Source organism: Lathyrus oleraceus, chromosome 2, assembly GCF_024323335.1.
Source record: "Lathyrus oleraceus cultivar Zhongwan6 chromosome 2, CAAS_Psat_ZW6_1.0, whole genome shotgun sequence".
Classification (NCBI taxonomy): Eukaryota; Viridiplantae; Streptophyta; class Magnoliopsida; order Fabales; family Fabaceae; genus Lathyrus; species Lathyrus oleraceus.
The window spans coordinates 30,964,469-30,986,136 of NC_066580.1; the positions used below are offsets into that span (position 1 = coordinate 30,964,469).

At 32.9% G+C, this 21,668-nt stretch overlaps 1 protein-coding gene across 1 annotated transcript in view; it reads right to left on the minus strand.

Moving 5' to 3' along the window:
• LOC127117865 (uncharacterized) overlaps positions 1-20,333 on the minus strand; it is a 34,260-nt gene extending 13,927 nt beyond the window's left edge. Inside the window, exons 1-26 of the mRNA XM_051047988.1 lie at positions 19,949-20,333; positions 19,315-19,482; positions 18,965-19,054; positions 17,889-18,025; positions 17,686-17,776; positions 17,207-17,289; positions 16,969-17,075; positions 15,847-15,999; positions 15,489-15,553; positions 13,853-13,940; positions 13,689-13,767; positions 12,521-12,629; positions 11,527-11,586; positions 10,552-10,670; positions 9,407-9,776; positions 9,153-9,340; positions 8,984-9,053; positions 7,752-7,899; positions 7,485-7,654; positions 6,888-7,238; positions 6,123-6,290; positions 5,717-6,010; positions 3,772-3,948; positions 3,267-3,530; positions 2,353-2,451; positions 2,082-2,266 (exon numbers count right to left, since the gene is read on the minus strand). Of these exons, the coding sequence (XP_050903945.1) occupies positions 2,082-2,266; positions 2,353-2,451; positions 3,267-3,530; positions 3,772-3,948; positions 5,717-6,010; positions 6,123-6,290; positions 6,888-7,238; positions 7,485-7,654; positions 7,752-7,899; positions 8,984-9,053; positions 9,153-9,340; positions 9,407-9,776; positions 10,552-10,670; positions 11,527-11,586; positions 12,521-12,629; positions 13,689-13,767; positions 13,853-13,940; positions 15,489-15,553; positions 15,847-15,999; positions 16,969-17,075; positions 17,207-17,289; positions 17,686-17,776; positions 17,889-18,025; positions 18,965-19,054; positions 19,315-19,482; positions 19,949-20,146 (4,031 nt within the window). The 5' untranslated portion in view covers positions 20,147-20,333. The remainder of the gene's footprint in view (positions 1-2,081; positions 2,267-2,352; positions 2,452-3,266; positions 3,531-3,771; positions 3,949-5,716; positions 6,011-6,122; positions 6,291-6,887; positions 7,239-7,484; positions 7,655-7,751; positions 7,900-8,983; positions 9,054-9,152; positions 9,341-9,406; positions 9,777-10,551; positions 10,671-11,526; positions 11,587-12,520; positions 12,630-13,688; positions 13,768-13,852; positions 13,941-15,488; positions 15,554-15,846; positions 16,000-16,968; positions 17,076-17,206; positions 17,290-17,685; positions 17,777-17,888; positions 18,026-18,964; positions 19,055-19,314; positions 19,483-19,948) is intronic.
• Positions 20,334-21,668: the final 1,335 nt, after the last annotated feature.

Genomic DNA, 21,668 nt, shown 5'->3' on the forward strand with positions numbered 1-21,668 from the left:
TAGAAGTAACACCAATGATTGATTACTACATATACACTCTTAACAGCTCAACTGACCATTCTATCGAATGCATCCACCACTAAAGGCATGATAGACCAGCCTATTTTTTCCTATCCATTTTTTCTACTGACACTAACGGTCCTTTATATTGGAGTATCCAACCTTGTGGAACATCAAATTAAGAGAAAAATAATGAGACATCTTTATAAGCCACGAGAGGGAGAGAAACCCTAGAGACAGGAACAAAGATGGGAAAGGCTTAAACTAAAGATTGGGAAAACTCAAGCCCGGCATTGAAAAGAGATAAAGTAAAAAGAGTTTATAAAGAATGATATCTCTCCCCTTATAATCCGGTTTTGTAAAAATATGTTCTCCCCTCACTAGAAATCAAAACAGAATGTGACTGTTCTATACTGTCAAGTATCTATTACAGGCATAGGATCAGACTAATTAAATGTTATCTCTAGCAGTTAGAGAGTCTAAGAGCAGCCATTAGTATTACTAGAGTAACGGTGGTGGTGGTGGTTATTATTATTATTATTATTATTATTATTATTATTAGGAGCAGTTACAAAAGTTAGGCAGAATAAAAAGGGAAACAGAACCATGTTTTAGGCCGGCTGAAAATTAGAAAGAGGTTATATTTGGGAGGGAGAGACCAAGCTCTCGAATTCTTGGAAGGAAGAGAACCAAGACTCTCGAATTTCTTGGAAACTCGTTGTAATTACTATTAAATTTTATTGTTTGATATTAGTTTCTATCAACTGGTATCAGAGCACTTTTGATCCGGTAGAGGAAAAAAAATAGAGAAAAAATGGAGTTGCCATCAAGAATGGAAGGAATGCTTAAACTTGTTGATGAAGTGTTGAAAGAGATTAGAGATTGGAAGAGAACTCAAAGAGTTACGATTAGAAATACCAATCTTTGAAGGAAGGGATGTTGTTGGATGGATGGTCAAGGTTGAAAAATATTTTGATGCAGGAAGTGTATGTAAAGAAGAAGATCAAATACCAAAAATTGCAAAGTGGATGACTGGTAAAGTCCTCACATGGTACCAATTATAGATTTCGGTCGATCCTAATTCCACTTGGGGAAATTTTAAAGATGCAATTCTCAAGAAATATTTGTCAGAAATTGATTCAATAGAGAATGAAGAACCAAATGAGAGGACACTACCGGAATGGTTAGACTTAGGCCAACAACCTCCATTGTCAAGACCACCCGACATCGGCACGGTAGTTTTTTGTTTCAAGTTATGGGATCCGGGAGGATACATTTTTCATACCGTGTATTTCTTTCACCTTGAGGACAAGGTGATAATTTAGGGGAGAGTATTGTTAGACCTTAAGAATTACTAGGAATCAAAACAGAATGTGACTGTTCTATACTGTCAAGTATCTATTACAGGCATAGGAACAGACTAATTAAATGTTATCTCTAGCAGTTAGAGAGTCTAAGAGCAGCCATTAGTATTATTAGAGTAACGGTGGTTATTATTATTATTATTATTATTATTAGGAGCGGTTACAAAACTTAGGCAGAATAAAAAGGGAAACAGAACCATGTTTTAGGCAGACTGAAAATTAGAAAGAGGTTTATTTGGAAAGGAGACCAAGTTCTCGAATTCTTGGAAGGGAGAGAACCAAGACTCTCGAATTTCTTGGAAACTCATTGTAATTACTATTAAATTTTATTGTTTGGTATCAGTTTCTATCAGAATATTATTAAGAGTCTCACATTGGATGTGAGATAAGACTTGAACATGGGTTATGAAGTGAGTGCAACCGTTACTTTACAAACCAATTTTGTAAGGTTGAGTTAGACTCAACCCAACCCAACTCTTAAGATGGTACCAGAGCCTATCCAATATCTGTTAGGCCACCTGAACGAAGTGCATCAAAACAGTAAACATCAAGCAACAATATCCAAAGGATGATAATATAATCCTACGATCCTTTTTGTAATAAGCCCTTCGAATATGAATATAGGCTCCACTGATTTTAAAGGGAAAATGCAAGAAGAAAAACAGAGACAGTTCAAGCAGAAAATGCATCAGATGTCATAAAAAGTTAATAACAAACCTAGTGTTAAGACCCACACCAGAACGCACTAAATGAGCAAGTCGTGGGATCAATGAATCCAATGATTCTGCATCAACAACTTTAATACATGAGTCTAAAGTTTCCCACATTGGAGAACCTTTGGCAATGGAAATTCTCAAACTTTCAAGCTTCTCTGACTTAATTCCAACGGTTGCTGCGTGAAGCTGAAAGAGGGACAACATAAAAGCATCAGAATATGCAAAAATTAATAACCGAATTCAAGGAACAATTAAATATCAGTCAACAAAACCTCAACGTAATTGAGCCCTTGATCTTCTAAGCTTGATAAACTTTCAAGCATGCAGCACACTAAATCAGACAAATGGGGACGGATTGCAGTTCCAGCATGCTGAAAAGAGACAATAAGAGAGAATTGCTCAGATTTATTTCAACGGCAGAAGAAATGTTCCAAACAGTAGAGCTTTATTATTCCGTAATCATTAATAATCAATCTTTTCAGCTAAAACAGCTAAAACAAACAATAAGAGACAAAAAGTCAAACTACAAATAAATTTCAGGATGTAGAAAGTAAAAACCAGCTAAAACAAACAAACAAATACATAAAACTATACACACTATTTAAACTTGTCTTAATGTATAGCATGTGCAGTTCAGCATTGATGATGCTTATTAGAGCAACACTTTAATAGTTCAGCATAGTTAAAACTAATAATATCGCTTGTTGCAAAATAAATTCTACAAATAGTTATCAACTTATCATGCAAATGAAGTATTTCAAATGTAACGATCTATTGTTTTATTTCCTATTTAATTTTTTTCTGATTGTAGTAGTGGTTATTGTCATTCACCAGAAATTAAATGGACCATAAATGAATTACTTTTAGACAAATTTTTAGGTACCATGATAAGTAGTTGGGTACCGGTACCTTTAGTGGAAAATGATTTAAAATATTAATTTATTTTTAAATAAAATATATATAAAAAGTGACATGACACTGAATGTGATTGTTTTATTGGATGAGGGTACCGGTACCCAACTAAATCCAAGGGTACCGGAGTGTTCACCTTAATTTTAAATAGGAACTACTTGTAAAATTTAAATAATGTTACGTTTTCGAAAACCAAAAATATATATAACTCTGAAAAAATGAAAGAACGTGAGCACAAGTTGAAGAGTTAATGGCATAGCAAGATATTTCAAACCTTAGTAAGCTTCATAACAATTCCAATTGATGCCTTCCTAACACTGTCAACTTTACTTAATATACCTTCTGCAAGCAAAAAAGGTAAAACAATATCCATTGCTTTGTGCGCATCTGACGTATCAGTTAGAGAGATATCACAAAGCCTTGTCGTCAATGATGTTACAGAACGGCATAGTTTTTCGCCAGAAATTCTGACAGTTTCCTTTATGTCATCCATGGCACGAAATGCTCCCGACCATAATCTTTTTAAATGCTTTCCAACCTGTGGGTGGTGGAAGAGGCAAGAAAAACATGCAAATGAAAAACACAGGATCAAATACCCCGACACTAATCTCCTCTGACAAACATCACAAAGCAGCAGCAATAGCACAACACTGTTGAACTATTTTACTGAAAAGGCCGAGGATTTTGTTGTAACATGTGATTGCTATGTTTTTAAGGATTTCATGGCTATTATTCTGAGCTTGACATTCATATTTAAAATAAACAGTAATCTTAATGACCTCATAAAACTTTCGTCCTTGAATAATATCTGCAAGGGCGAGACATGATGCTTCACGTGACCGCCAAAGCCGAGATCCACATTGAACTAGTAAATCATCAATAATGAGATCTAAGTGTTCATCAATGGTTTTCTTCGAATCAGCCACTAGTGACTTCCATATGTGTACCATTGCATCCTAAAGAGCAAAAAAAAAAAATGTAAGCAAATGAAACTTGGTGTGTGAATATTAGAATTCATGCATTCATAGAGTATCTATCATACATAATGTCGTCATGCAACGGAATAGGAATTGTTGATTGAAAAAGTTGAATGATTTACTTGAGAGTTTAGAAGTGTTGAAGTTATGGATTTTATCTATCGATCGATAAATATAAATATAAATATAAATATAAATATAAATATAAATATAAATATAAATATTATATATATATATATATAGAGAGAGAGAGAGATATTTGAATATTATTAATAATTCTTAGAATTTAGGTCGGGTCCAACTCAACCATACAAAACCAACTTGTAAGGTGAAGATTTTTCCTACTTATAAACATATGTTCAGGTCATTTTTCATCTGATGCGGGACTCTAAACACAACTCCTCATGCCCAACACTTATGGGCTTGGTGCACATATATAAATTTATATAGTGGATGTCCCAACAGCAAAAAAAAAACTAATAGAAGTGGCCCAACGGATCTTAGATAGACCCTAATATTAACTTAAAATTTGGGTCGGACCTAACCCAATTGTAAGGTGAAGATTTTCCCTACTAATAAACATGTTCAGCCGTGAAGATTTCCCCCACTAATAAACATATGTTCACATCTTATCTGATGTGGGGTTCTTAAGAACAAAAATAATAGATGCAAAAGACTAAAAACTAATCCTACATAGACTTAATCCTAAATACATAGGTAAATGAGGATATAAAGCATAACAATAATAATTAATATAAAAACTAACCATAGGAAATAACCTAAGATACTAAGATTATAAACTGATCAATAGAAATACACTATTATACACTAAGACCTTTGATATATAAAAGTAATTATTTGAGTTGAGATACAAAATAAGGGCTCTTAACAATAAAAAAAAATAGATACAAAAGACAAAAACTAGTCCTTATTATAGGAGTACATAGAACTTAATCCTAAATAAATAGAGAAATGAGGATATAAAGCATAACAAAAATAATTAATGTAAAAACTAGCCATAAGAAATAACCAAAGATACTATGATTATAAACTGATCAATGGAAATACACTAATATACACTAAGATCTTTGATATTATAAGAGTAATTATTTGAGTTGAGATACAAAATAAGGGTATTCTACTGGAAAAATGTAATAATGTTTCAATTGTAATCTAAAATAACAAATCATGAGACTAGATAATATTCCAAGTATGACACGTAATATGAGATGGAGGGAGTATCAATAATATTGTAAGTTCTTATTATTCCTTTCCTCTATTTTTCCTCTCTAAAACTTATAACTTCAATAGGCCATCTACAATATTATTCACGCACCAAGCTCAATAATGTTGGGCATGAGAAGATTTATTGTGGAAAAAATCAAATCTTACATTAAAAAGAGATAAGGCTCGAAATGAGTTTATAAAGTGTGGCACATCTTACCTTACAAGACAGTTTTGTAAGGATGAATGGAAATTTAAGAATTTGTAGTGTCAATATGGTAGAGGCATGACTTGGTGACACTAATTAGATTTAAAAGTTAACTAAAAAACATTTTAGTTTGAAAGAAAGATGTGGTGAATTTTATTACCATGTCTGCAAAATAACAAGAAAATATTTATGCAGTAAAAGCTAACAAAGTTAACTAACAAGGAATATAGTGTCATTGTGATTTGTGAGGTCAAGTGTACAAGCAGAGCCGGTGATTTTCTGCCACTAAGATTTTCAGCCAGTGGTAAAACATACCTGTACATTTTTATCAGGATCATACTGGTAGCGTACAAGCCTTGGAATCAAAGATCGTAAATGTGGCTTAAGAGCATCCCCTGCTTGCTTTGCTATTTTTGAGAAGCCAAAAGCAGCTGCTCTCTTAGAATTCAAAGAAGCTTGATGATTTGCTAAATCCATAAACTTATAAATTAAGTCTGGCTGTCCCATCTCATTTGCTAAGCTACATAACTCCTTGTAAGTGTTCAGTTTCCCTCCACTAGCAGTTTCACCAAGAGATCCATCTTGAAATACTTCAGAATCTTCAACAAGCTGCACAATTTATTTTTAGAAATACAAGTTTAAAAAAGAAAAGGAAAATTAAAGAGAAAGAAAAATAGCCTCATCCCTAAAGCAACAATTTAAAAATATACTAGAAAGTTACCTTGATTGCTCTTTTCCGTTTGCCTGATCCAGTCAACGTATTCACAAGTGCATTCACCAAATTTTGTTTCATAGATTCATCACCAAGGTCATACACAATACTCATGCCTTGAGAAGCCAACTCTTGTGTGAGTTCATTTTGTTCACCAAGAAGGTGAGAGAAAGCCTCCTGCATTTAGGTTAAAATCGTCAAACTTGGATCTGACTCCTCTAAAAAATTACTCCTTCCCTTTAGGGAAAAACGTAAAGACTAGAGTTATGAGTTTTATGACCATTGATTGAAAAAAACATTGGTTGACAAATTATGAATTGTTTGAACTTTGAATCTTAGGAATATGAGCTTAGTATTGTCATATATAATAACAAAGACTATTATTCCTTGATCATGCGCTTGTCTTGGGCATTATAATCCATGTATCCTCATCACTATGATTAAACTTTGAAATGATTGGTGTCAACATCTTTAACAATATTCCGCAAGTTTGAATAAAGCCAAAGGAAAACCACAAGAATCTAGCTCATCTTCCTATCCATATTCACATTAAATTCTCCGAGAATCTCTACTCTTTTGTAGCATATAAATATGGAAAAAAATATTGGACAACTATACCAACTGAACCATCAGATATATCTAAGTTAAAGGAAAAATTTCCTTGAGAATCCGGTGCATATGACCTTGAAAGACAATACAATAAAAGAAGTTTGGAATGTTAATAAAATGTAGTAGGTGAAAAACAAGGGCGTCTTTGGTTTCGGAATTCTAAACCTGAATTTCTGGAAGCATTTTCTGAATAGTAGGATGACTGCCGCAGTACTTTGTAAGTGATACTAGCCAGACAGTTCCAGCACATCGCTCTTCTTTCCTGCTACTATACAAAAGCTCATCAAAAAGCTTTTTCATAATTGCATCTCTTGCAGAAGCATGGTATTCTTCACTATGTTCACTTTGTCCATTTGGGAACTGCTTTGACTCAGCAGAGTTTAAATCTCCCATCAGAAAATTTGAAGCAGTCGATAGTGAAGTGAAGTTAGTTCTGAGGATTGTATCAGCACTGACAGGAACACTACCCCACAAAAAAGAAAGTGCCTCCCCAGCAGCAAACAGAACATCCTCAGCCTGAAATTATGGTTACATACACGAGACACTTTTTAAATCAAAATGAAAACACAAAAAAACTTAAGCTGTTCTCGTTCAAGATCAAGGAATTCAAGAAAACCATTATCTTACTTCTCCAAAGAAAAAGCAGAAAAATTGAATATGTAGAGAAAATCAAAACAGCAAACTGAACATTCACTCTGATATAAGCCATTGATTCATAACAAGCAAATCATATAAAAGAGGATGATGGGGCATTTGAATTACCTTAGATCGACAAAGACTGAAAATCAAATTTAAGGCCATATCTATATGAGAGGATGATGATTCCTTTACACATATATGCCCAATGGATATGACGATCTTCTGTATTGCTTTAACATCATCACTCAAGAGAAACTTACTCAATTTATCATACAGAAGTATGAGAATTCCATCTGCAGATTAATCAGATATTCCTATAATTTCTAAACCAACAGCACGGGTATGAATGGTCTAACAAGAATTTGGTCAGCATATATGAACTAACTTTACCTGAATTAGAATCCTCAAGTGGAGGTAAAGAAATACGCAGTCCAATATGACCTAATGCTTGCATTGCAACAGCAGCAAGAGCAGAAGTTTCAGAATTAACCACATCAACTAGGCATCTAAGTGTTTTCCGGAGAAAAATTTCTGGCATCTGCCAAGATGTTATATGTGGAATATTAGAGAACTATTTTTGAGATTTTAAGAGTCTGAAAAGTCAGAGAATAAAATAACACCAAATCTGATCTGAACTGTTTACATTACATCATCTTTATAAACAGGCTAAAGATTTATCAAGTTCTATGACACTATGAATGTATCGAAGACAAAAAGCCAAAAATCCTCCGTATGACACCACCATAAAATGCCATGGTACCACCATACTTCACAAATTGGCCATGGCGGTTGTGAAAAAATCTACCTTACAAAGATTACTAACTTTGCTAACAGCTGCAAGCTAAGCGGTGCTAAGTGCTAACACCTTGCACAGAAGTATTGTAATGAGCACTAACACCTTGCAAAGATATGTATATTAAATACAAAGACATGATTATTGTTAAGAAATCCCATTGAATGAGTTTACAAGTGATGGCAATCCTCACCTTCCAATCCGTTTTGTATGGGTTTAAATACACTCGAATCACTCAACCCAAATCTTAAGAATTATTAACACCCAAAAACCGATATTTAAGTTTCATTTGATAATTTTGTTTTGCAAAAGATACACTTTTGCAAATGGCATTTGTTGTTCAAGGACAAAAGTGCAACTGCACAAATCATAAGTTTTTGATAAAACAAACAACTTGAGCAAAGGTATTGAAAACATACTCCATCAGTCTCATAAAAATTGTCATATTTGAGCAATGCGGGGTTCTTAAGAAAATGATTAGATGTGTTGATTTTAATGATAAAATTAATATCATCTACTAGAATACTCTTATTAATTATAGGTAATAGAGTAGTTGAATAACGTGAAAGTTAATAAATAGGGATATAGTAGTGTAAAAATAATAATAAATGCTGCATTGATATTGTAAATGGACAATTACTTTGAGACAGAGAAAAAGTGCAAATGAGACACTTTTATGAGACGGATGGAGTAATACACAAGTAAATAAATAAAAGCTTAAACTAGCGCCAATTGACCCAAGGCTAAGCTTGTATATATATGATATAGTATGTAATTTAATTCAACTATTAATTAAAAAAATATGCAGTAAAAGTAAAACAAAACTTACAAGTGCTCTAGACAAATAATCTGCAGTGATATATCCTATTGCACAAAGCGCACCGTGCTGAGTCTCAAATCTATCAATAAATCAATTCAACATGAGCATAAACAAAATAGGTTCAAAAGGGGATAATTCTCAGAAACTGGACTAAAAGTTACAGCACCAGTTCACAAACCTAGGCTTATGTGTTTGGCTGAAAATTGAAGTCAATTCCGAAATAACATCAGATGTTGCAGGCAGAGGAAGAGCAGAAGACACGATTCCAAGTAAACATGCAATGGATTCCCGAGTGTCCCAATCTACATGATTCAGTAGTAGTTGCTTAAGCCATGAAACTTTGAGAGCATAATGTGATGCTACCACCTATAAAAAAAACTGTGTCAGAAAGAATACAACAAAGAAAACAATCAAGAAACAGTAACATCAGACCTCTGGCATATGCGATCCAATTATAAGCAATGCTTTGGAAGAAGTGACATGCAACTCAACAGAGCCTTCAAATGACATAGAGTGTTCCAAGAGCAAACAAAATGTCTTCACTGATGATATAATTTCAGGCGAGCCTTCTAAGGTCTTGTTCTTTTCCAATTCTGACTCAAAGCACTTCATTAAAAATCTGATCATGGCAACATATGTGTTTGAAGGAAAAAGCAGGTTCTGGTCTCTAATATTAGTGGACTCTAATAACTTTGGCTGTTGCCGGATAATGTAATCCAACATCAGACCAAGTTTGGGGTACTTAAAATCATCAATTTGACTTCCATTTTTAAGCAAGCAGAGGCCTTCGAGTGCCATTTCTCTGTTTCAAACAAGGAAAACAGCTACATAATCAGTTAAATGAATTTCTGACTCTGGATCACAAGAAACTTCATAATTAAATCGCCCCAGAAACCTAATAATGATACAAGCAAAACTCAAAGTTATCACTTGTTATCCAATGAATGAAGTTCCAAAACCATCGCCAAAAAATGCATTACAGGGTGAAGAATCGCTGTTTTACTTTTAAAAATGTTAAAACAATTTAGATTTTTGTTAAAATTTAACACATCAGCATGTTCTTTTCTCTGCTTAAGTTTTAAGAGTTGTGATCAGTAATAGCAATACTACTAGAGGAAGCAGTATTTCAAAACTTGAACAAAAATGTATATTATAGTTGTGTCCATGCTTTAAAATCATTAGAACTGTGATTTGTACAGTGAAAGCAAGGCAAACATTAGTTTGATTACAGATTGAATGAAGAAACACTGTCTAAAGGGTTCATTCTCTCATTATGCACCTACTTTGGAAAAGACATATGCAAGTAATCATCTTACAGCTTTTCAATGAAGAGAATACATTATACAACAATAATAGACTTGGTTATTTTTTGTTTAAAGAAGAAATTCAATCAGACAGAGGGAAGATAATTAAAGAGTTGGGATGTAAGTGAGCTCACTTAAAGTAAAAGGAAAACATAAACAACAAAGAAAAATATCACTGAAGCAAAGCAACCCAATCCCTTGAAGCAAAACCCCTTCAAATGTGCTTTAACTCATCATAGCGTGTGAGCTCATGGCAGAAGGAATTTGTTATACCTGATATCTAATTTAGCATCTGCTGATCCTAGCATAGAAATAAAACGACTGGGACAATGTTGAAAATCAAACAAAGATGTTGCCCATCTTACAGCACAAAATCTTACTTCACTTTCCTCCTGTCAGCACAACAAAACAAGTTCCTGTAAGAACCCCTTTCAAATTTTATTTGGATAAAAGGAGGATAAAAAGGCATCTTCCTTGGATGAACAAAAAGTGACAAAGCCAAGCTTGAAATTAAAATAACAATAACATCAATGGTACTAATAATAACAAATATTTTATCATCTTGCTGCATGCTTAATCAAATAAGCCCAGAAAGTGAAAGAAACCATGTGAAGTGCGCGCCAAAAAGAAGTTATTGAATCAATCTTATCCCAAAGCATATCTCAGCAGAGGGGCTTCAATTGAAAAATCTGAAAATTATACTCCAGCCAAAGACAGCATTAAATATCATAATAACTCAAGACAAAGTTGCTTCTCCAATAAACCTATTCCAGTTGCAACTAATGCTGAGCAATGTAAAACTAAATATGCAATTGTTTTTTTATAGTAACACACTGCTTATATAATACTCCCTCTTGTCCTTATAATAAACAACAAAACTCTAATTCATCAAGGCGAAGGAATAGTTGATTTCATTTAATACTGCTCTAAATTTAAATTTATTCCATGAATACCACTGTATTAATTACTCATAATTTCACCAATTTATTTATTCCTAATATTCTCTCTTCATGATAAATCAGGGTGCGCATGAAATTTAGTTGTAACATGTAATACTTATAAGTCCATGATAAGTCAAATGTAAGACGGGCAAGTGCTGTTTTGAAACTTTTTTTCAAATAGTTTTATATAAAAAAGTTTGAAATGCTCAAAAGTTTTAAGGTGATATTTTTTTTGTCCGTCATAATAAAAAAGAAACAGAGTAATATATAGGTAAACAGTCCCATAGGGAGAAGAATAGTATCATACCACTTGAGAATTTTTTAGCAGAAGCACCTCCAAATCTTGTAACACGGCTAATGGGGCTACCTGATACACAAGATAAGTCACTAAAAAACTGTAAATGGAGAGTAAAGTCTCAAATCAACCAAAAGCTCAGAAGAGCATAATAAAAGTTTTGAAAATTGAAACAAAGTCCAAAAGAAACTCTTGGCTAACACTCAACATATTAAATGTTCAGATAACTTCACTTTATGATATGAAACTAGTCAAAGACAACTGAGCAATATGGAAATTACTCTTAATGATCCAATAGATTCTAAGATCAGTTATGAGATAACTCAAGATACACTAACATAATATCTAGACATTCTTTGGTACTTATATTCTAACATCTCCAATAAAAACAAAACACCTCACCCACAAAAAAAAAAAATAAGAGAGGGAATGTCTTTTGCTGAGGTCTAAAGTTTTTAATAGGGATAGAAAGAAGAGAACAAGTGATTTCCATCCCATTATCCCATTAAAACTATAGAATTCTGTAAATTTTGTATCTATACTCAGATCACACTATTTGTATTTATAATGGTGTTACAATAAATACATTTGAATGTTAATGAAGAAGCACTAACCTAGGAAGTTGTATATTCTAGGAATACTAACAATCTAGAATATCTACAAGTTTACATAATTATAACAAAAGCTAAAACTAAATGATGCCTAAAACAAAAGAAATTCATCGGATCATCATAGCTCTACATACTATAAATTCACATGTCTCGTATCATATATGCAATTAAGGTAGACATCAGTTTTTAATAGGCGTAGAAAGAAGAGAACAGGTGATTTCCATCCCATTATCCCATTAAAACTAAAACCAATTGACACTGAAAACAAAAGAAGTTCATCGGATCATCATAGCTCTACAACTACTTTCACATCGGATAGAGTAGCGATTAAAACTTCATAACAAAATATTCCATTACAAATAACATTAGATTCACATAAGAGGCATTTAATTTACTTTGTATGCTGCAGCAAGAGATATTGTTGCTTCTTGAACAACAAAGCGTAGAGACTGGGATTCAACTTTCAGTGCATGAAAAAGTCGAGCAGCCATGTCAATCTTTTCACTGAAAGAACAGATAATAACTCCATTAGTAACCACAAACTACAACTTAAATAGGACCTAAATCAATTGTTTGCAACAACAACCACCATTATCCACTATGTGAAGCCAAGTTGGCTAAATGAATCAAACAACATCATAATGTTCTATCATAAATCATATTTATAGACAAATCATTGGCCCCTTAAAATATATCAACTGAAAAATGAGAAATACATCGAAAAACAACACAAAATCATCCTAAAACAAAGGGGCAAGAGAGAGAGAGGCAAAATTATCTCGAGCAATCCAATCCCTTGGTAAATCCATAGAAGAAATCTCTCTAAAGAAAATATTTGTGGACACTCCAAGGAAAACAAAGAACAAATCCAAGTCTTTGACATTTTAACTGACTTAAATGGATTGACAGAAAACAATCAAGACCTTTTTGGGGTTTCTTTTCAAAATTTGTAGGTTACTCTTATATTAATCTATCTATGATAGGCTTGTAAGGTGAACAAATTCATTGAACATAAGAAACATGCAAAAAAAAACATTTTTAAACCTATTAAGCACATACAACAATAACAACATCAATTATTAGCTGTGGTGTAAGTTTGATATTATTGTGTTGTGCGGTGGTGGTGTAAGACTTGGTTGTTGTGTTGTGGTGTAACTTTGATATTGTTAGATTAGTAGTTTGGTATGATGTAAAGGAAACGAGGAAGCTAACTGAAAGTTTAACTACCAGGCAGATAGCTGGCAGTAGTTACCAGCTATGGTATTGCAACACTCTAACAGAGCTGGGATGACCGGCATCACAATCTAAAAATATTAAATACCTCTTGTACTCTCAGTTTCACATCATCAATGTTACTAAAAAAATTAGATTATTAAACACTGCAATTTTCTAGTTCAATTACTCATATATATAATGTAAATTGTTTATTTCAAATGTGCTACAACATTTTGCAATCTAAACCTATTTTGGTCCCGCCAATGCAAATAAATTCCAGAAAAAACAAATTTTCCAAAGGGAAATAAACTTTAAGTCAATAACCACCAGAAATAAAGAGGCTGGCACCTGAAGAGGTGGGGCATGCGTTGCGCAAGCAGTCCAATTGCTTGAAAAGCATAAGTTTTGACCTCCCGAGCACTGGCATCTGAGTTAATACTTAAAAATTGAATATGAAATAAAATACACAATATCATTCAAATACAAAATAACTTTAATAACGTTAAGCAAACCTGCTTCTGAAATAGAATAATTGTCAAGAGACTTCATAATTCCACTCAAAATAACAGGACCCATTAACTTAAGCTGATCAATTTTTGCCTGCATTTATAATAACAAATATTAGAGATGATGAAGGAACAATGCTTCAGTATTGGACAACAGTATCCATATAACAACAGTATATGGGACAAAAAAGGATGTCAAATCATTTGCAATGCATCTCACTAGGTATGTTGAGATTCATCTTTAACTGAACTCATCACACCGAGGTAACATCCATAAATAAAGATAATTCAATTCAATTAGAACAAAGACTTCTCTTTTTTTGTGTAGTGCTCACATGAAAATCTTTTCAACAAATGACTCCTATGAAGCAACAATGCACTAAATCCTCTCATCTCAAACCTAATAGAACCTTATGAATTTAGAGCCAATGCTAGCTGAAATCTTTTAATCGTGGCTTCCTTAAACTCATTACGAATGGGATTTGATGTGCGAAATTCCCAAAACTGCATCCAAAAGAGGGCATTGCCTTCCATAGCCTCCAGAACAGCTTCCTTTATTTTCTCATACTTCCTATCCTACCGATCCACCCAGTAGCATCTTCTCATACAAACCCAGGAAGTCTAGTCATCACCATCTTCCACCTCAACACAACATGCTACCAGTTGATAGATTCAACTGATATTAGGAAGAATATAAAGAAACTCTGCAGACACAGATGCAAAAAGAGTGCTCCAGAACTTTTTTTTTAAGATCCTACAATATAACCCACCAAAAACATACAACTCTAGGGTGAATTTGATAGCACCTGTATCCTTTCCTCAACAAACTTTCATTCAGTTTCCAACCAACTCGCAAATCCCGCCAATTTATAGGGCGTCTGATGGTTACATTATCAAGTGGTTCCTTCATTACAATTTCACACATACAGCTTTTTACTAATGGTGCCTATCAATAATCCCCCCAAAAATTTCACTGTTGTTGCCACTGGTGGATCTTCGAGCACACCCACCCTTCCTTCCATTGCACTTCGAGTTTGACTCAGATATTTTTGCATCATAGCCTATGTTTGTCAACCCCTCATCTATAAATCTTGAAGACTGCACTCAAACCCACCATCTGCTTTCTAACCATTAATTTATCAGCATACTAATTTATTATTTTATGTCAGTTAAAATTTCAAAATATGTGTAATTATTCAATAACTATAATTTTAAACACATGGATTTATATTGATAATATTTTGTGATTTGTTTAAAAACCTCGAGGCTTAGTAAGTATAAAATTTGCAAATGTGATGTATATCAAATATCAATTCGACTTCAACGATGGATTCAAGTAATCCAGCAACCCAACCAAGTCAATCGAACTAAGTTTTATAACATTGGGACACCTATTGGTTAAACTTTCAGTTAGCATTCCCTGTTTCCTTTACTGCATACCAAAATGCTAATCTAAATAAAGAAATAAAAACATACTACAATTCATTTCAAAGTTCAAACCAGAATTTGTATTGAAAAATTCATGCAGTATCTTCAATTCCACTGAACCATTTCTATTCAATATGTTACGGCGAAAAAGAGAATTTGTATCTACAGGTGAAACTTATAACAAAAACCAAAAGCCAAGTAATATCATACTCACGTGCTTAAATACCCAAACAGTAAATTCCATTCCCAATTGCTTCAACCTTGATGTGGTACCATTACCTATAAAATTCAAGAATATGTAATAGTTTAGATAAAACAGAAAACAAATTAATAGAATGGACAAAACAATAAAGTTTGGACGGAAGTCCCGATCTTTAATCCATACACATTTGTGTCTTGAAGTTTGGATAATGAACTCTATGCACAATAGATGAATGCAGTAATTTGTTCTAGGTGCACAAGTCATTTTACTATATAAAATCATGAGCAATTAAATAGTCCAACAAATTTTAACAAAAGCAAAAATTATTAGCACGTTAAAGGTCATAATTAATAAATAAACACTTCCATACCATAAACGCAACCAAAAATGCACTGCAAGGTGGATGGAAAACTGTTTGCTGCTGCAATAGACCGGCAGAATATAGACATCAACTTTGCCTTTAGAGCATGACTCCCTGGACTCACTCTTGACTCTGAATCAACACTTTCAGCTCCAACAGTACCTATATTCACCGTCAAGGTCAATTACTTAAGAACATAAAATTGGAAACACTTCCAAGATATAGTAAGAGCTCTGATACCATTCTTCATTGTATTACCTCTACATATAATTTTACATGAGCATTTACAACCATTAATTACAAATCTTATCTATTTGATTTTCTAGTCTATTCTAGGAATGGAAAATATATACAATTAAGAGGAATTGAATCATATCAATTCATCCCTTATTAACACTGATACCATCTCAAGAAATGTGTGGTTGGCCCTAAGTCAACCCTACAAAACCGGTTTGTAAGATGAGGATTGCCCCCACTTATAAACACAACACAGGTCATATCTCTTAGTAATGTGGGACTAAATTCACCCCTTCAAACCCGACACAATGAAGGTGTTGGGGGCTGGCAATGAAGGCAAGTCAAATGCCGCAATTAAGGCTGAAATTTCAATAATAGCTAATTAGGCTATCAAAGCTAATATATATATATATATATATATATATATATATAGAGAGAGAGAGAGAGAGAGAGCACTGACACACAATAGGTTTTGACTTGGAAGAAAATAGCTAATAAATACCATAAAAATCACAATGCTTAAATCATTCTCTTGATTTTAAATTTTTGGACTGAACAAATATATATTAGGAGCAAAGTGTGGTCGAGTGCCTTCTCTTGATTATTTTGAAATTTATAACCATGAACAAAAGCAGTTAGTTACTTTATACCCACTTTCATATAAAAAAAGTGTAGTTAGGAACAACCTAATTTAAACTAAGCAGACTCTGAAGCACGTGGATATTTTTAGGAGTTAATTTATGTAAGAATCGGAAAAGCCCACATTTATGATTTATATGAAATTTACACACATATACATATAAGCATGAACAAATTGAAAGGAAAAACTGAAAATATTGTAACTCTATAATAGACAGTGTACGTCCTATCTCAACAAACATTGTAATAGCTTACCATTAAATAGCAAAAATAGTCTCTTGAGCAGATTTAAATCATCTAAATTAGCACCACTGGCCTTCTTCTTTAAAAGCTCCTCACCTCTCTTGACCACAGGCTCTTCACTTGAGTAAATTGATCAAACAACAAATGTGATCATTCACAAATAAAACACCACAAAGATATAACTCAGAAAGATAAATTAGCAAGAAAGAATTTTTTTTAAAAAATCAGTAAAATGAGATCTACAGCATACCAATCTACAGAAGCAGCAATATATAAAGGATAAACAAGCTCGGGGTCAAGCTCCATGGCTTGAATGACATTCAAAATACCCAACTGCACTAACAAAAGAACAAAATCAGACAGCCTATATTAGCTTTCATCGTAAAGGCACAATTGGACGTGCTTCTAACTTATAAGCATCCAAATGTATCCACTAACAGGTTTGCATGTTTGTTCAAATGAAAGTCAATAACAACAATCAGCATTGTCCTTTTCCACTAGATGTTCAGCTACAAGAATCAAACAAAACCATAATATCCTATAATGAATCAGGTCCTGTGTTATATACTCTTGAATTTCAGAAAGATATAACAAAATGAACAGAATATCCTATGGAGACAAGACGCTCTCAAATTAGACAGTGTTCCTTCTCATATGAGAACAAATGTGAAGGGAGACACTATCTGAACTTTACATGGTAAGATAATGGTATAACTAGTACATGATTACCTTTCTTAATAGAAGTTCATTACTTTGCAACTGTTGTTTCCCTGTAACACGATTGACTTGAGTAACAGAAAGACCAGGTGGGAATCCACCACTGCAACAAAACAGAAACTACCATTTGATTAAATGGGAATGAATCAAAATAATTTGTGACAAAACAAATGCAAATATCACAAGCTCCATTCTGTATAAATCCAATTCCAGACCTTTGAGAGACCTTCTGGTACAACATTGTATGAAGACAAAACTCAATAAACAGCTCCCTATCTTGAGAACTCCTCACTTCTTTAAACTTCACAGCAACTTCATCAGCAAGTTGACCAGAGTGGCACTCACCGATTACCTAAAATTAGGAAGCTATTCAATAGAAGTAGTAGTCATAACATAACTCATTTCCCAAATAATGACAAGCAGCATTCTTGTGCAGATAGATATTTTGAGTCCTTTCTTGAAACTTTCCTCCTTTTCTCACAAACCAGCCAAAATGTATTGCAACTAATGCCAATACTCAAGTTCTCACAGCTTCTCATGCGAGGGTTTATTGGGAGATAGCAAAATAGGAAAACTTAATGTAAGCGAGCACTTTTGCTTGTGCTAGTTCTTACTTTAGTAGCATGTTGATAGGGCTCTAGAAGTTGTACAATTTGTTACAAGTAGTTATAGAAATACGTACGTGGTTATATTAAGAGCAGGGGATTAGCTTAAATAGGTTAAAGGAAGATTTATTCTATTTAGCATTTGGGAACTGATAATTTGCTTTGTAGTACAAAGGGGATACACTTGGAAGGAGAACCGTCTCCTTTTTCAGCTCATACTTCTTCGACCAATGATAGATTCATTCTTTTTATTTCTATTTATCATTCAAATTTTCAATTCTTGTATGTGTGTTCATAACGGCTACTCATAAATATAAGCATTGTTACTCTGTTAGAGTATAAGAACGTTTCTGTATGTATATGGTTATGCTTTTATGAACAACCTGCTTATTGTAGTATCTTACGATAGGCTGCTGTTGTTAGTGACAGCTGTTAACAGCTGTCAATAATCTGTTAAGCGTGAAAGAGAAGGAGTATGTAAGCCCTGCTTAATTTATTACCAAATATAATATATAGATAAATAAAATCATTGACCAAAAGAAAAATATATGGCCAAACTCAATACCAGACGTTGTCCTCATAGTCCCACTTACAAAAACTCAAAATAATCAGAAGTATTCAGTATCTAACGAAGTGGTGTGTACAACATTTAGCTATATAACAGAAATATTCGGAAAGGTTGATACCTTAACAATGATTCTAAGGATAATTTCCTGGTGTTGAATAGGAAGTTTTGAGATGTTCATCAAGAGTTCAGGTGCCAAATCTTCCTTTACCTAATCAATATGCATGAGCATTAGATTGTCTCCACAAACTCCAAGATAAGCATTCAATAAGGGAAAGTGAATGTGTGTGTACATGCCTAGTTTATTAAAAGAACATAAGTTTCAAAAGAGCCCAAGCCGTACTATCAATTTTTAACCAAGTGCTAAAATTATCAGTTTCAATTTTCAATTTTCACATTATAACCACAAATAAGTAACACTAATAACAAAGTAACAAACAGACACTAAGAAATAAAGAATGATCGAGAAACCTTTGCATCAACCCGTTGAAAAGCCATCTCTATATAGACAATGCAAAAATTCCTTATCATCGGAGCAGCACCAGGTTCCGAATACAATTTCCACAACTCAGTCAAAGGCAAACCAATATCAGACTGAAGCTTCACTCTCTTGTTCACGTGACTCAAAATCTCAAGAACCTGTCATAAACACACAATTTCCAAAACCATTAAACTTATACCAAACCACTTCTTCATCGCAGCTAAACCGAATGAAATAAATCGTTCAAACCAATAAACAGCTACTTAAACAATTCGTTACACTCAAAAGTGTAATAAAACCTTACTGTAACAAAGCAAAATGTGTAGTAAACCTAATTTGCTATCAAGTATAGTTTCTATCCATTTCATTCAGCAATTGCAACGTGAAAAGAGAAATAGATACTAACTTATTCAACGTAAGCAATTCGTTAACCTTACTGTAACAAAGCAAAATGTCTCGTAAACCTAATTTGCTATCAAGTATAGTTTCTATCCGTTTCATTCAGCAATTGCTACGTGAAAAGAGAAATAGATACTAATTTATTCGATAACTTGATAACAATTGTATAATGAACATTTTCCGGTACAGGAAAAGCGATAGAGGAATTGAAATTCAGCGAAGTACCTTGTTACGAACTGCGATGGCTTGAGAAGAGAGAGAAGAGATGGTGAGAGGGAGAAGCTTAGAGAGTAAGGGTTCGAGGTTGGAATCATCGCAGAGAGCTAAACGAGTTAGCATCCGATCCAGCATTTCTTCTATCTCTGTATCGGACTTCGCTCTCGGTGCCGGTGCTGTTGAAGATGATGATGATGATTCCGCCATTTTTGGTTTTCGATTTGATTATTCTTTTCGTCGTTCAGCAACAAAGTGAAACTCTTCTTTCTGCGCTGTGTGAGTCGAGAGAAATGAAACTTTAATTGGGGTTTATATAAACGTGCGGTGCTTTGCTGCTTGCGCTCTAAGATAGTTTGAGTCTGAATTTTTGGGTCTATACTAGTCTTTGTTCTTGCCTTCAAGTAAAAACACAATTACTGTATGTTATTATACTCTTCTGATCATCATTCATTTGATTTTCACTTTATTATTAGACTAAAGTGTTCACAAATTATTAGGAAAAATCTGAAATTAAATATTAGTTAAAAAATTGTCGACTAGGTTTTATTTATCACAACAATCTGTTATATATTTGAGTATTTGAGATTAAAAAATAGTCAGATTTAATTAGCATTCAAAAACAATCAAAATGGTAATATGGAACTCGAAAATATGAGTATGGTTTTATTGTTCTCGTGTATGGGTATTCAAAACCGAACCAATTCATTAGAAAATCATACACTAAATTAATTAAATCGAAATTGTAAAAAATCGTATTTAATTCGGATGTGTTTGGACCATTTTTTAACAAAACTATGTGATTTTGTTCGATTTGCCCGATTATATTTTGCAAACTGAATAAACAAAACCAAAACGCGTTTGAAACACTTTCCAATTTTAATTCTTAAAATTTGTTTTTCAAATCTATTTTAAAAAACTATTTTTAAGAAGAAAATTAAAAAAAAAATTGTTTGATGAGGTAATTTTTAAAAACTGTTTTAAAAATATGAAAATGAAAAATCTTGTTTGATAATCTAATCTTTTAAAATCACATTAATGTTATTAATGAAAATTATAAATTTTTTATGTTTTTTCTTCAAGTTTTATAATACTAAAAACTAAAAAGTGAGAAGGAAAACACAACTAAACTATTTCACTTTTTTACTTTTAAAAACTGAAAAATAGAAAAGAGTTTTTAAAAACACTTTTGCAAAACATTATATTCAAACAAGTTTTTAAAATTTAAATTTTTAAAAACTAAAAAAGAGTTTTTAAGATGCATTTCAAACAGGCCCATTATATCTTAACCTTACAAATATTTTCTTACTCACGCTTAGAATTTTAATTTCAACCGTTTCAAATTTTTCCTAATAATATAGCTCATTCTTCTCATCATCTTTGTCATATACGTCTCACCTTGTATACTCTAATCTATCATCTCTTGTGTTCTTTTTTTTTATCTTTTCATTTTTATATTACTGTTTTCTCTTCCAATTACGTTTTTATTATATATTTCTTCTTTAATCTTGCATCTCTTATGCTCTCTTTTTTTCATCTTTTCTAATCTTCCATCTCCTGTAGTTTTTTTTTGTTTTTATTTTAATATTTGTATATTCTTTTATTCTACTATTTTATGTTTTTTATTCCAATTTTCTCTAATCTTATATTGTATATTGAATGAGAAGTTTTTGTCTAAATATAATGAATTTTGTTGTTATTTGATAATGTATGAATGACTAAATACAAAATT